Source organism: Bactrocera dorsalis, chromosome 4 (genome assembly GCF_023373825.1).
Source record: "Bactrocera dorsalis isolate Fly_Bdor chromosome 4, ASM2337382v1, whole genome shotgun sequence".
NCBI classification, from domain to species: Eukaryota; Metazoa; Arthropoda; class Insecta; order Diptera; family Tephritidae; genus Bactrocera; species Bactrocera dorsalis.
Window position 1 is genome coordinate 2,119,397 of NC_064306.1, and position 16,702 is coordinate 2,136,098.

General features: G+C 34.7%; 1 protein-coding gene across 2 annotated transcripts in view; it reads left to right on the forward strand.

The window, feature by feature from the left end:
• LOC105226189 (relaxin receptor 2) overlaps window positions 1-16,702 on the forward strand; it is a 58,264-nt gene that overhangs the window by 36,898 nt on the left and 4,664 nt on the right. For both annotated transcript variants that reach the window (XM_049455036.1, XM_049455035.1), the window contains exons 8-16: window positions 1,910-1,981; window positions 2,422-2,493; window positions 5,638-5,778; window positions 6,650-6,721; window positions 10,924-11,067; window positions 11,317-11,433; window positions 13,441-13,676; window positions 14,137-14,251; window positions 16,535-16,679. In XM_049455036.1, coding sequence (XP_049310993.1) covers window positions 1,910-1,981; window positions 2,422-2,493; window positions 5,638-5,778; window positions 6,650-6,721; window positions 10,924-11,067; window positions 11,317-11,433; window positions 13,441-13,676; window positions 14,137-14,251; window positions 16,535-16,679 — 1,114 coding nt within the window. The remainder of the gene's footprint in view (window positions 1-1,909; window positions 1,982-2,421; window positions 2,494-5,637; window positions 5,779-6,649; window positions 6,722-10,923; window positions 11,068-11,316; window positions 11,434-13,440; window positions 13,677-14,136; window positions 14,252-16,534; window positions 16,680-16,702) is intronic.

Below are 16,702 nucleotides of genomic sequence, written 5' to 3' on the forward strand. Positions count from 1 at the left end.
GTCATACAAGTTAAAAGGAATACTTTCATACTCTTACTTTGATATGAAATAATTTTAGTTCCAAGAAATCTTTCTGTGTGTCTCAGTTCTTGCGCTTTCTCAACTATCATAAAAATTCAGAATTTGTGCCAACAATCTACTAATTTATGTTAAAACTTTAGCTCTACAAATACACAGTAAAACAAAGCGGATTCTGTACCGTTGGTAGAGCACGTGATTCTACTTCTAAATTTTACCAGGAAATCTCATGTGACTTTGCTTTTAATTTCTATGAGCGCCAACTTTTATTTAGCAGCGCACAAATTAGCATAATCATGAAGGAAAAACTTTTCATAAATGCTAATAAAAATGTCATTATTACTTGGAGAAGTAATTAACTTCCCCACCTAATATATAAGTATATTACTTATTTTGTCACGCAAATTGCATGTGTGTTACTCATACGCACCGGTGCACCATTCTTACATGCCCGTACAAATTGCACGTGCCTCAAGATATGCAATATAAAAAGCGAGAAGCGTAGAAACTGAGTTGCCCCATTGTAACTGCAGTCGTCAGCTACACACCGACACACACACATAAACCCAAGTGCCGCCATTGTATCGCTGGGCGTGACGAGTAAATAACAACCTTTACTTTAGAGATTCCTCCACAAAGAACACACAATTTGCCTAAATCATAATTATAATGACCTGTCATACTTGTAAAATGCTAGTCAACTCGCTTGAATGCAATAAAATTGCCTCAACAAAGCTGGAGATTTTACAAATTTGTTGTTGTGGTTGCAGTTTGGAACTTAATTTTGGGAAACTAGTGTCGGCATCGTCATTTGTTTGCACCGATTTCGTGTTGCGCGTGGGCCAAAGTAGCCGGGGAAGCGAAAGTTTGGGGCGCATTTGTGCGGCGGTTGGCAGTGGGCGGTTCTTCGGCCACAGGCAGCTCGTGCCATTGTTTGGCGCGCAATTGTTGTGCGGTTTAGTTTATGAACTTGCAACGCCGATCTGCACTTATCTGCAAGCGAGTGGAATGACGCATATTTTTTGGCACAAACTTGCTGCGTTTTGTTGTTGTGGTTCCCAAACTTGGTTCAAATAACTTTACGTTGACACTGTTGGCTAAATTTTAATTTCCGTTAATTTGGTTGCATAATTCAATTAACGTATTGATGTAGAGGAAAATGTTTAAAGTGAGGCTTGCCACCAGTTTGCAAACAAAAAAACGTTTAAGAAAACTTAATAGTCGAAAATGCTTTTGAGAAAATAAAAATAGAGAAAACGTTGGTTTCAGTTGCACCAAAGTTCCAATACCGTTCACAAGGGTATTTTTATAGCATAAAATTATCTAAACTGATTTTTATCTTGATGTATTATGGCTATATGCTGTAGTGGTCCAATATGAACAATTTATTGGTGCATTGTAGTGCTGCCTTAGACAAGAATCCATGACAAATCTTATCAAAGAAAAAAGTACAAATTACTTTGTATAATATGTCAACTATATCTAATTGTAATGCGATTTAAGAGGCAAATACCCATTTGTTGACATTTAGCCAAGTCCACAACATTTAGCCAAGACAACTTTCATTGTTCACATTTGTGGGTAAAAGACTCTTTTGTTTACATTTAGCCTAGTAGAAATTTGTTTTTAAATATGTTTTATAATTTTTGTTAATATTCATAACCTGATCAGGTTTTTTTCGGTTTGTTTACCACGTGGTTTGTAACCATCAGAAAGAAATGTTGGATACCCTTTAATATGATACGGTTATTCTATGCTATTATATACTAGGTAAAAAATTTGCTTTAGATACTGGGTACCTCTGGTGTACCAGTTTGTGTGTAAAGTTTTATGACTCTGATACCTTTATTTACTGATTTATTGCATTTTTAATAAATTTCTTTTGTTTCAGCATCCTTTCGGGAAACCGCATAAAAGAACTACATAACTACGATTTTCAACATTTGGAGTGTTTGACTGAATTGTGAGTATATACATATTATGGTTAAAACAGTGTAGATTCATACATGTAGAATTATATTTAGAAACTTCCTTAAAAGAAGCTACTCACAGAGAGTTTGAAATGTCACCAATGTAAATTAAAGCCATTCATGAACAATCAAAGGCTTTTGGATTTTTTCAAATACTCACAGAATATTTAAGTAACTGCGCATAAAATTATACAGCGAAGCACATCCACAACCATTAAGACAAACATTTTAGCTCAAGATGATTTTCTTGAAGACAAATTATAGAATTGCCATAAATCATTTTCTTTCGATATACTTACATTGAAGTACTGTAGGCTCTTAAAAGACATACTTACGTATATATACACACATACATGAGCACTTATGTTGGCTTAAAGAGCTTGGAAGAATCGCAAGTTTCTTTGACTTATTATTTGTTGTTGTTTGTTTGCAGAGACCTGCGCGGCAATCGTATTGAAACCTTTGAAGCGGATGTATTTGGCATGCTGCAGAGTCTGGAAGTGCTGTAAGTAAGAGGGGATTACCAGATAAGTAACAAAAATTTTAGATTAAAGAGTGGGGGGTGGAAAAATAAATAGGATAAATATAATTTCTAGCAAGTAAATAAGTAGTAAGTATTTGCTAGATGTTAGAGTACTTAGGTAGGCAGTTTTGGGTCGTAAGCAGAGGAATATGTATGTAGTTATGTATATTTATTTTATTTAAAATTTTATTTTTACAAAATTTTTATTATTTGTTAGAAAATATTTTTTTTTGTATAAAAATTATTTACAAAATTATTTACAAATTTATTATAATTTTTATTAAGTCATTATTCTTTATTCTAATTTTTATTAAAATTTTTAAATAGCTTTTATAAAAAAAAAATAATAATAAAATTTATAATAAATTTTTAAATCAAAACAAAACAAAAAATAATAAACAAAAAATATTAAAACTCTTTATTACAAAGCCTGAAAAAAATGAAATAATTTCTGCTGTTTTTTTAAACATAATTTTGAAAAAGTTTATTTTTATTATTTTATCAAAAAAGGTTTTTTTGTAAGTAATTTTGATAAAAAAAATTTGTTTTTTTTTTATAAATTATATTTAATTTATTTAATAACTAATCATTTAATTATATTGTTTTTTTTATAAACAGTTTTTTTTTTTAATTTCACTAACTTTTTATATTTTAACTCAAAAACCGTTTGTTAAAAGAATTTAAAATACAATTACAATTTTTTTTAGAATTCGACTATATAGAAAAACAATTATTTGGATTTGTTGTGGTTGAGCTGAATACTTTTTTTATTTTGATAAAAATTGTTTAGAATTTTTTTTTGAAAGAAATAAGTTTTTTTTAATTAATTTTTTTTTTAATTTTTTTTATTTTTTTTTTATTTTTTTGAAATTAATTTTTTCCAAAAAAAATTATAAAAATGTATTTAGAATTTTTTGTCAATATAATACACAAAAATAATTTTTTTCTTATTGTTGCAAAAGAAAAATAGTTTTATAAAAATTCTTCTTTTATTTTTCTTTTATTAAAATTATAATTTTCATAGTTTATACTATTTTTATATTTTTTTAACTCACTAATTTTTTTATTTAAACTAAAATTTAATTCAATCAATATCAAAGAAAAAGTTCATAAAAGTAATGTGCAAAACATATATATACATATTATTTTAATACAAATACAATTTCTGGTTTAACTAAAATAATTAATTAAAAAAATATTTACATATATGTATTCTTAATTATAATATTGTTTTATATATTATCTTTATGAGTTTTTTTTTCTTTTTAAAACCGCATTTATCAAAAATGTTGACAAATAATTGTCATCATATCGAAGAGCTTTGCTTTTATCCAATTACGTCAATAAACAACTCGACCACATGCGTGAAAATACTAAAAGAATCAATTTATGAAGCGCTAATGGGCTTGTATTTATTTTTGATTGATTGATGATATGAAAAGTGAAAGCTTTACCCACAACCGTTTGCCTGCTTTCAGGCGCCACAAAATGTATGAAAATGCAAAAATCAAAGCGCGAAATTTGCTGACTTTTGTAAGGCAGAAAAAAATTGCAAAAATATAAAAAACTCAAAAATATGTGTCAGAAAGTGTCCGTCACACTTAAGCGCTGGAAAGAGTAAATTAATAAATTGTTACCTTTTTTTACTTGATGCACTTTGCGTCCACGATTATCAGCGCAAACGTGACCTTTCCCAGCCAAATAAACGCCAACATAATTGAATGTCGCTACTAAATTACCGTTAGTGACGCACAAAAATTTAAATATTGATTGTTAAATGTTCGGTATTTAAGCGCCAAGGACGTGCGAGCGAGTAGGTGCGTCATTGGCCTACACAGCGTATACGCAACATGGCAGGCTGTGCTTATGCATAATTTGAAAATAGTCATTTATTTGCACAAACGATTAATTGCGTTTGTACGCAAGCGAAATTTCTTGCTTAAAATTGTTTATTTTACTTAGTTTTACAATATTTAAGAACTTCCTGTAATGTAAAAATGTGTGGAAGGGGAAATAGCCGAGAACATTATGATACATTTGAAAGCTGAGAAGAAGAAGGAGTACAATTTTTTTTTTTTTATTTTTAATTCACATTTTTTTTTATGTTTATAAGTATATGTTTTTATATCTTAATACAGCGTTGCCAGGTATTTAAATGTTGCTTAATCTTCTTTTATTCTCATATTTTATTGAAGTAAATTGAAGTAAACGGATTAAAAATTAAATGTGAATAATATCGTAAACAAAAAAACAATAGGATTAGAAGTTAATAAGTGAAGAAAGAATAGAAAAAATGTGAAATTGGGTTGCGACGAGGCGCAAGTGATTTTCCTATGGTATAAAAGTGTATAAGAAGAGCATTTTCTTGATTTTAAGACTTCAGTTTGTATGACTGCTATATGCTATAGTGAACCGATCAGAACAATTTTTGCGGATATTATACCGTGGACTTTGGCAATAATCTATTTCAAATTTCGTGAAGATATCCCGTCAAATAAAGAAGTTTTTCCTACAAAGACTAAATTTGGAACGATCAGTTTGTATGACAGCTATATGCTATAGTAGTCCGATCTAAATAATTTTCGCGGAAATTGTAGGGCTAACTTGTTCAATAGTTTCTGCCAAATTTCTTGAAGAGACCTTGTCAAATAAAAAACTTTTCCATACAGTGATTTTTATGTTTAATGGGTTAGTTTGTATGACAGCTATATGCTAAAGTGTTCCGATATCGTCAGTTCCGACAAATGAGCAGCTCTTTAGAAAGAAAAGCTTGTGTAACAAATTTCAGATTGATATCTCAAATTATTGTTAAGGTTTAGAAACAGCTTAAGGAATATTGTATGATTGGGCTGGGGATATGTTAAAGTTAAGTGTAATGTAAAGTTAAAGTTAGCATAAACATTTTTTTTATTCAGAAATAAGTTATCGTTAAGTTTAATATAAAGTTAAGTTCGTAATTAGGTCATATAAATATGGGTAAAATTTTTTTATACTTTTAGGAGTGCATTTTTTTCACAGTAAAAGCTTTTGGTACTTAATACTTCATTTATTTTATTTTGTAAACACATACCTGTTTAACTTTTCAGTAATGCACTTATCAGTTTCACATATTTTCCTATTTTACAGTTACCTCAATGAGAATCACATCCATCAGATCCGTCCGGGCATGTTCCCTGTGCTCACAAAGCTGCACACTTTATCGCTGGCGCACAATCGCATCGCCGACATCGAACGGAACTCGTTTACATTCCCGCGGTTATTGCATTTGTAAGTATGCATGTGTGTGAGTGAGAGTTTGCATAAATATTATTAAAAGTTACGCTAGATATCGTGTGGGTGTGTGTGGGCGAGTGGGAGCGCGGATGCGTGTGCAGTTAGGGGCGACTGAAAGGGGATTAGAGCGAAATAGCTCACTTAAGTACACAAAGCTCCAAATTTGTGTACGCGTATTATTACAAGCATTACAGTTGTAGCTGTGTGAGCGCTTATGCTCACGCTCCGACACATATGCAAATGCAGATTTTAGCTCCGAAAATATTTTTCCGCACACACATGACCCTCTTTGGGGTATGCCGGCAAATGGCGGTGCACTTGCACTTAGAAATAGCTTAAACATGTGCTCTTGCGCATATTTCAACTTTATTTGCTTGATGGCGCACCCCTCGCGAATGCTTGGCAAACACAAACGCACACACAGAGAAACATTTATGCGAACAGTTAGCGGAAATTCTCACACAAATGCTTAAGAATTTATGCGCGCCAGACGGAAGCGTGGCAATCGGCAAATATTGCCAAATATTTCAATGCAGTTGTTGTTGTACATGCGTTGAAGCAATCGTAAACACAACGAAAGCGCTTAGAAACGTAACGGTATGCACACATATCTCATGCTGCTGCTAACAAGTTGGCAGCGTATCGAACTCGTTCAAAAGAAGAGCCCCTTAAAAACTCCAATTTCGGCAGTTTATTGTCTCAAATATAATTTCTAATAAATTTAGATATCTTTGTCTGCGCGAATGCACATTTTCATTGTTTGCAAGCATATTTTGTCTTTGTTTTACTTTACATTTATTCTTCATTCCATACAATCTATTGTTATTTTTACACTTTTTCTTTTGTTCCTTTCTTTTATCTGCAGATTTTTAGCCGGTAATCGACTGTCAGTGCTGCGAGCACGCACATTTTGCCCACTTCGGCTGCTGCAAGGACTGTGAGTATACATTTGAAGTACTTTTGTATAATTACCTAGTCATTTGCACAGAAATTGTTCTACTGTTTGAGCATAGAGTACTCAGTATCAAATGTTTTTGCGCCTGAGTGTGATTTATGGCTTCAGCTAATGCTCTTTCCGCATATATTGATGACAGAAATTAACCTGCTTGAAGCATAAAACGTAGGACGTAACATATTGAGGTCAGAATAAGGCTAAGATTTTCGTTGAGGTTGAAATTTAAGTTTAAATTCCAGTTGAGTTGAGGTGGTAGTTGAAATTCCGGTTGATGTTGATATTTAGAATGAAGTTGATTTTGATGTTTAGGTAGATGTACGTTATGGTTAAGTTGAGGTTGAAATTCAAGTTCAAATTCAGATTGAAGTTGAGGTTGAGAGTGAGGAAGAAATTAAAGTTGATATTGTGTTTGAAGTTGAAATTCCTGTTGATGTTATTGGTGAGGATGAAGTTGAGGTTGAAATTGGAATTTAAATTCGGGTTGAAGATGGGGTTGATATTGAAATTGAAGTTGAATTCTGGTTCTGGTTGAATTTAAGGTTGAAGTTGAAATTAACGTCAAGGTGGAAATTGAATTTAAAATTCAGGTTGAAAGTGAGACTCATGTAGATATTGAAATTGAAGTTGAGTTTTAGATTGAAGTTGAAATTCAGGTTGAGATTGTGGTTGAGGTTTAAATTGAAGCTGAAATTCAAGTTGGTGTTCAGGTTGCGGCTGATGTTTATCTTGATGTCGCTGTTGAAATTAAATTCGATATTCAGATTGAAGTGGAGGTTGGGGGTGAGGTTGAACTAGAAGTTGAAATTGAATTAAGTTGAAGTTGAGGTTGTGTTTGGCGGTGAAGTTGAAATTGAAGTTAAAATCATGTCGATATTGAAATTGAAACTCAGGTCAAACCTGAGGTTGAGGTTGCTGCTGAGGTTGAGATTGAAATACCCGTCGATTTTGAAATTGACGTAGATTTTGGGATTGAGGTTTAAGTTGAAATCGAATTTGAAATATAGGTTGAGTTTAACATAGAAGTTGAGGATGAGGTTGAAATTCAAGTTTATGTTGAGGTTAAGGTCAATTGAGTTTTAAAAATAGATTTAACTGTAATAAAGCGCAGAGTTTGAGTCAGCCATACAAGAGAAAAAAATCGAAAATTCCTAAATACTTAAAGAAGGAAGAATCCGTTCCATAGCAACAATAGTTATTGAATGAGAGGCAAGTTTAAAAATAGACTTGTTGATTTTGTTGAGATTTGATTGTGGAATTTCAAGTTCGATAAATTGACAAGTTCTTCAATCAGCGTAATGTTTTGTTTGTTGTCCATTAGGAAATGAAATTGATATCCATTTATGTATGTGCTTATGTGTGCATATACATTTAAGCCATACAGACGTGTTAGATGCCTGCAAGTACTGGATAAAGTTGAAATTCAATTTGAGCAATTTTCATTCAGTTAATGTTCTAGTTTTATTTTAATGTTTTATTTTTAGTCAATGAGTGTGAACGACAATTTGAGTTTGAAATGTTTTTAGTTTTCTTGGCATTTAGTTACAGGCCATTAGTGGCGAAATCTGATAGCAGCAATTTGATAAATAAAACAATTTCGAACTGGAAGTTTCTGTTTATAGGCCCAACGTCTTTTAAATTTAATAAGAAGAAAAAATTTTGGGAGAAAAAATAGTGGGGTTTTCCAATATTCTATATATATTTAGTTTTATTAAATTTTAAATTTCTACGCATTTGTGCTTCGCACGATTTTTCATGACCACTGAGGCGTATACGCAACTTACGAATTGGCACACAGCCACTATGTGACAGCCATACTAAACAAATGCCACAGCGTAACCGACTAAAGCAATCGAAGAATTGTGTGGCGTATGTACTTTGAAATTCTTAAGTGTTAGCGTCAGCCTTAAAGCATAGTTTCAGGCGTATTATCCCATACATGCGTTGTATTTAGGCGAACTGACGCCAAATTTCTTAAACGTCAAGTGCACATTTCTTGTTTAGTATTAATACGCATATTCAAGGGCACTTGGCGAGACATTAAGTTCAAAGAAAATTAAAGCAGGGATTCGTAAGGTCAAACACGTCGCTATTGTAGTGTGTGTATGTCATGCAGATCAACGTTCACGGCACGTCAATGTCAATACAATTGGAAAAACGCATGGCAAATGCTGCGCCATAGGCCATTACTATGAAAATATTGGGGTGAAGATAAAAGAAAATAAATAAACAGGTTACGCTTTTTGGCTACAAGTTGCGTGGTCGTTAAAGGATAAGGAAAAATAATGCGAAAAGTATATTTGATGAAAAGCTACAGATCAGCAGCTGAGGGTCACATGAACAACTTATAGCTTAGCAAATGTTTATTTGTCAGCTACTCGTATTTCTTCGAGCCTTTGCCACCTTTTTAACACTCCTTATCTATTTGTGGGCTCGCTTTCGGTTGGGGCAGTGGCTGCAGATTGATAAGTTGTTGCCGCGTGTATTTACTCGCTGCTATCATAGCCTAGATTAGTTTTATGTGGGTGAGTCCCTTTTGACTGGATTTTTCCGCTTTTCTTTTGGCAATCATGCCGATAATAGGCAATCAATAGCAAATTGGATTTCGTAGATTACATTCAGCGACCAAGGCGTAGGCAAGAGGGCGTAAAATTGCAGTAAATAAAATACACATACTTGCTTACCTAAACTAAACATAAGGAAGGCGTTAAAAATGTTGGCTGGAAATCATGAAATATTGTGGATTTTTTTTATTAATATAAACAAGCTTGTGGTTGATTTGGTTTCAGAACAGAGTTAAATGTTACAAAATTTCAAATTTTTTGGCAGTTTTTTGATATCTCTTGTTTATGTTTGCTGCAAAGCTGCTTAAATTCATTGAGCTGTAAACATCTTCGGAATCGGCTTTATTCATTTGGAAGCTTTGAATGGCTTTTGGGGCACATTTTCTTAAAATTTAGCTCACACCTTTTTATTTTACTTTTTATTTTGTATATTACTTTTATTTTTATTTTTACTTTTTATTATTAATTTTCGTCATGTTGCTCGTAAAACAACATTATAGGGATCTCAGTATATTGTATATACTCGAAATAGCCTGTTAGATTTTAAGATATCGATCTGAAATTTCGTATACGTTATTTTCTTCCAAAGAAACTGCTAATTTGTTGAAATCGGCGCTATCGGATCACTATAGCATATAGCTGCCATACAAACTGTTGATCGGAATGAAGTGCTTGTGTGGAAAATTTTTTCATTCTACCAGATATCTTCATGAAATTTGGCGTATATTATATTCCACTTCCATTCTACAATTTCCGAACGAATTATTTAGACTGAACCACTATAGCATACATATATGTAGCTGCTATGTAAACTGACTGATCAAATTCTAGTCCTTGCATAGAAATTTTTTTTTACTTTACGAGATATCGTCACAAAATTTACTTTACTTTTTATATCTTCACGAAACTTGACTTGAATTATTGTCTACAGCAACATTTTAATCTCCGAAAAAAATTTTAAGATTGGACCACCATAGCATATAGCTACCATACAAACTGCTCGATCAAAACCAAGATTAGAATCTTCTTATTCTCTTTTATGCTATAAAAATACACCTGTGAAGGAACTTCGGTGCTTGTTTGTACGTCTATTCTTCCCTAAGAGTACTAAAAATCCTCAGAAGCTAGTATTTGGAAGGTTAACCTTCAATATTTTCTTTCAGTCCACTTCCTTTTCCACTAAGCGTATGCTAGCCACGTTCTTTACAGCATTTTTCGATCGATACTATAATAAGCTGCTCAGATACACCTTTATATACACATATATACATATATATATATATATATATTTATATATAACAAAAGGGTCAGTCGTGTCACATTGCTCTCATACAACTTTTCTCCGCTGCGAATTTTTATATTTTTAAGAATTTTCTTTCATGTGGAAATTTAGTCTGTTTGAAACAGGTTGCTGCTTGTGGCGTTGAAAGGCATGCCTGGCCATATAAACTAGACTTAAATTCGTATACGTATTTGTATTCATATGCATAAACTAGACGGCTAACGCTGGCTTGTGCCTGATAGCTTGTGGCTTTAGTCCAATGATTTTCATTTCCAGCTATTTCTGCTTTGCCTGCATAATCTACATTTTCTATACTTTTTCAACGCCCTCTCTTCCACCAGGCACCTGAACGACAACCGCTTGGCGCAGTTTGAGTTGCACGCCTTCGATTGTATGCAGAATCTCACATCGCTGCTACTGACGGGCAATGAATTCAAGACATTGGATCCGCGTGTCTTGCAGAATCTAACCAATTTGAATTATATGTGAGTAGTGCAATATATAATACAGGGTATGCATATGTACAGTAGCTGCGTGTGTGTGCGCAAGTGCAACGCCTTAGCAGTTTATATGCCTTGCCAAGCTGCTGAGGCATTCACTGCGTGCGCCACACGCCCTGCCGCTGTGCAAATGTTGACTTCTTACACGGTTTCATTTCTCAATGCCACAGCAAACGGAAGACAGTTTTCCTTTTCCTTTTGCATTTATCGATATCTCTGTTTACTTTGTTGCAGCTACTTCTCGTGGTTCCATTTGTGTCGTGCCGCGATGCATGTGCGCGTCTGCGAGCCGCGTGGCGACGGCATTAGCAGCACTTATCACTTGTTGGATAATCAAATATTGCGCGGCAGGTAAGTGCAAGCCGGGCTAAAGGGTGCATATTTACGGTTATTTTAAGCATATATTGAGTAATTGAAAATGCATAGAGGAGAAGTGGGTGGGACTGCTTTAACTGTACACGAATTGAGGCACTTCAAGAAAGGAGGTTGGGCTAGATAGTCTTTGATGCGGGTGGTGGGCAACCCAAAGTGCCTCTTTTAATACGATAGTGTGGTGAATTTAAATTTACGTGCCCCTGGAACTTCTGCACCCTAACAAGCTCATTTCTACTGGACACTGTATTGCAATAACTTTTTCGGGCTACTATTTTTCCCCTTTTGAATATGCGGAGTTTTTGTTGTGAAGAAGTTTGGATTTTCTGCTATAGATAGTCGCTGAAGTAAGGTAGATTCATAATCTCCATTAATTTATTAGTAGATACATTTAGAAAGGTATAATATAACTACAGGCGTGTCCCATTTGTTTAAATTGTCTTCCTAACAGTACGTGAACTGGTCCTTCAGTTTTTGAGCTATCGTTCCGAAATTTAGCACATATCCTTTTCTCTCCAAGAAGCTGCTCATTGGTCGGAACTGCCGATATTCGATCACTATAGCGCATAGCTGTCATACAAAATGAATAATCGGTATCAAGTTTTTGTAAGAGAAACTTTTTCATATGACGAGATATCTTCACGAAATTTGGTGTGAGTTATTGTCTAAGGCAATGATACAAACTCTGAAGAAATTATTCAGATTAAACGACTACAGCATATAGCCGCCATACAAACTGACCGATTAAAATCAAGTTCTTGTTAGGAAAACTTTTGTAGTTGACAAGAAAGCCTCAAGGAATTTCGCAAGGATTCTTTTCTAAGGAATTACTATAATATCTAAATAAATCTTCCACACCGGATGACTATAGCATATAGCTGCCATACAAATTGAACGTTCAGAATCAAGCCAAGTTCCCGTAGAAAAAATTTAAACCCGTGAAGGGTATTCTATTCTTCGTATAAAGTTGTTTGCTTATTAGATAGCATAAAGACATTTTATCTTCTTCCATTAACGTAAAATCCCATTGACTTTTGAGTTGTAGTTATAGCAAATAAAAATCGGAATTTGGTATAAAGCCAAAGCAATCACATTTAGAATTCGAAGCTTTGAGTTTACTAAATTGATATTTTTATGCACATTCACATATATTTATAAGTGTATATAGTACTGTGCTCCAAATTTGCTTTGCTATCGCTGCTGCCAAGCAAATTGAAGTAAACTACTTGAAGGTTACTTATACGCCATGGCAGCCAAAACAAATATTTTACTGATTATCTTTTTCCTTCAACTTAAAAGAGCACCTGACGCTCTCAGCATGCAAATTAGCTAATGAAAGTATTTCCGGCATTTTTTCCTGCGCTCACTCCCATACTTTTCCACCAAATAGTAAAGCTTAAAAGGTAACAAGCGCTAAGTTACTTCAAAAGAAATATCTCCGCCAAACACGTTCGCGCAACAAAAGGCAAATATGAACTGAATGTAACGGAACGCTAAGCAGTTAGTTGGTGGCACAATAACAAATAACCCCAGCCTCTAGCACGTGCTGGATCTATTTGCCAGCTGTTGACTGCCAAAGCGCAAGACAAATAAGCGGGACACCAGACAACAAGCGAAAAATTGTGTTTTCAAACTAAAAGTTTCGCGGACGTGTTGTAAATTTTCAGCGCAACAAAAAACTTTACTTAGAAAAAATGAAATATTTATACAGTTTTTTTGCTTTTATATATTTTTTGTTATTATTTGTTGGCTTGCTGCATGAGAAGTTTATGCGGCGCGCAGCTGACGCCCGGAAAAGTGAAAGTTAGCGCACTTTAAGTTCAGTAACTAAAATTGTATTAAATGTTAAGGCCTTTCCATTATAAAGGGTGCCTCAAGGCGAAGTTTGGTCACTGGTCGCTAGTCCATGCAATAAATATTTAATATAAAATATAGACATTAGCACTTGCGATTTATTAACTTTTTATCTGCTTTGTGCGTTGACAGTGTGTGGGTAATGGCCTTTGTCGCCACCGTCGGCAATCTGCTCGTGCTGCTCGGCCGCTACTTTTACAAATCGCGCAGCAATGTGGAGCATTCATTGTATCTGCGTCACTTGGCCGCCAGCGACTTCCTCATGGGCATCTACTTAACGATAATTGCTTGTGCGGATATTAAATTTCGCGGCAAATACATTTACTACGATGAGTTATGGCGACAAAGTGTTTGGTGTGATTTCTCGGGTGAGTATACGAAGTGTGTTGAGTGCATGGTGGCGAGTTTTAGAAGAAAGAAACAAAGTGCAATGAAAAAATTAATAAAAAGATGCGAAATTGTAAAAAAAATTAAGAGAAAAAATTAAAAAAAAATTAGAAAAAAAATTAAGAAAAAGATTAAAAAAAAATTAGAAAAAAAAATTAAGAAAAATTAAGAAAAAAATTAAAAACTTGCTCTCTTAAATCTTAATAATATTCAAAAAACTAAAAGAAATTAAATTTAAGCCAAAAAGTGAAAAATTATCATTATCCTCATCTATCACTCACAATTACATGCGCAAATACAGTGTAAACTCGCTGTGAAAGGCCATCAAATGTTTATTGAAATTTCGTGCACAATTTTGTCCGCCCATTGTTTGCATTTGCGTGATTCGCCTTATTTTTGTCATTGCTGTTTACATTTTCTGTTTTTATATGCCCTTTCCAGGCTTCCTCAGCACATTCAGCTGTCAATCATCGACTTTGCTGCTAACATTGGTTACATGGGATCGCCTGATGTCCGTGACACGTCCTCTAAAGCCGCGCGATAGCGGTAAAACGCGGTAAGTAAACAATAAATCAGTACTACAGAGTGACTCTTCTCTCCTGAGAAGAAGTGAGAAATGATAAATTGTATGTAGGCCGTGTGTCAAAGTGCAAATTCCTCCTGCGTGTTAATGGCAACAAGTTATGTTAGTCATTTGTGTATTGATAACAATTTGCAGTCACAAAAAAGTCTTAAATATTTCAAAAAAACTCCGAGAACTTGTTAAGAAATTCAATTAAAGTTAGACTGGGAAATTGTTTAAAGTTCTTAAACTCCATTCTGGCAACTTGACACTTCTTGATGCGAAAAGCTGTTGCTAAAATGTAAAAATAAAACAAAAACATTAAAAAAAAACATAAATTTCGGGTGTCCCGAAGCTATAATACCCTTCACATAAAGAAGCTAAGTTGTCGTCGGCGTCATCCAACGGAAGGCCCAAGAAACGTGCTCTTTCGATGGGGTCGAACCAAAGGAGGGAGAGGGGTGTCAGATGAGTAGGGTTGGTGGGGCATGCAAAGAGGGGGACAGTGCCATGCGGAGACTGATTAAACGCGGAACATAAATTAGATATGTCGGGATCTACTCTGGATAAGTAGGAGTTTAACCTGCTACAATATTCAGAAAGAAGCTGTTCAAGGGTCACTCTTGTTTCTCGCGGCATCTCGAGCTCTACGTTCGCAATGGGTGGTGATTTGACTTCAAGTACGCTATTCACTGAAAGGAAGTCGATGACGGTGTTGATAACTCTACTGTGAATGGTAGTCAGTGCTTGTCGGAAGTGAGTTGCGTCCGAAGTCTGGTCGGTGTATTGTATGATGTCATCGTCGTAGTTGAGGAATGAGCTCTTGATGCTCCTAGGATCTAAGTCTGCTCCAAGCAGGTGACTGTAAGGTTGATTTCTTTGCGTAAAAAGTAGATTTGCTATTGCCTTGCCTCAGGAAGGTCTTCAGTAATATTTTCAATTAAATTTTACCTTCTAATCGTGCAGGCAAGTTTTCTGTCAACTCCTTTAACAGCTCGAAGCAATTTCTATCAGCTTATGCATATTCCTCATATTTATTTGTTATTGTTTGCACAAGGTTCGACGCCACAGCCTTAAACCAAGGCATATCTCCACACACCACATACATTTTCATATACTCACGGTCAGCATTCTGTGCGCTTTGCATAAATAAAACGTGACTTATGGCAACTGAGGTGTGAGGCGATATGGCGAGCTCGTGTGGCTCGAGTTTTGCTGGTCACCCGTTTTCTGTGCAGTGACCCTCCCAGTGTGGAGTGTGACTTTATTGCAGAACAGCTGGATGAATGTCTGATTGCGTGTCGGACTGCTTGGGTTCCTTGCTGTCTGGTACACCGCCCGCAAGTGTTGTTGCTTGCTTATAAAATTCGAGCTTTTACGACACGAACACTTAGACTGCGAAGCGCTGGTGACTGAATTTAGTGCAATTTTTTATAACTGCATACGTCTTTTTTATTTTTATTACTCTCACTCTTGGCTAGTCTTCATTTGCTTCCCATTTTTCCGATACATTAAATCATTATTTTTTACGTTTCCTAGTCTGCATTTCCAAGAGCTTAACACACATTAGAATTGGATTGGTTTCTTAGCTTTTAGCAGTAGAGCGTGAAAAGAGTTTTGGTTTGAGTGAAATGGATTTCAAGTTGCCTTAAAATGTCATAACCCACGACATCACAATAAGGCGACTATGCGTTTTTGATGAAGCGATATTCTGTAATATTTTTGGTATCAAGTCGGTTGGCTCAATTTACAAAGAAGGAAATGCTCTGTGTGCTGTATGGTGTTGTGGGAATGTTATGAAGGTGCTTCAGCTTCCACTTCTGCGCTTCTGAGTCCTCACTAAGGTTGTAAGAATCATAGAACAATATTCGAAGTGTCTGTGTCTCGATAGGTGAAAGTCTCAAACCGCTTTGAAGCTCATGTAATAACTTAACGTGACTGAAAATACCATATTTTTTCCAAAAACAAATTTATGTCTATGCACAACAGCAAAGCAGGACTTTTATATAATTTTTTCTTCAAGTGATTGGTGAGACATTTTGACTATAGATCTTTCAAAAACCACGAAAATCCCTCCTTAATGCCTACATTTTTTCAACAATGCACTTGCTTTGACTCCTTGCTCTCACTTCTGCAGGTCATAAAAGTTTTTTTTTATTCATTTCCATTATGCAGATAAATCTATTTGTCCATTTCTCAATTTGCTTTCATTTCTCTTTCCTTCAATCAACTTTTTATTCGTTTTTTTACTTATAAGTTTTATTTTTCTATTTACAGTATCGTTTTTCGCCTTGGTCTACTGTGGGGTATGTCCTTCGTGCTTGCCGCTTTGCCTTTTCTGCCGCTAAAATATTTCGGTGGTCATTTCTATGGCACTAACGGTGTTTGTCTATCACTGCACATACACGATCCATTTGCAAAGGTGAGTGAGAGTGAAAAGTAAAT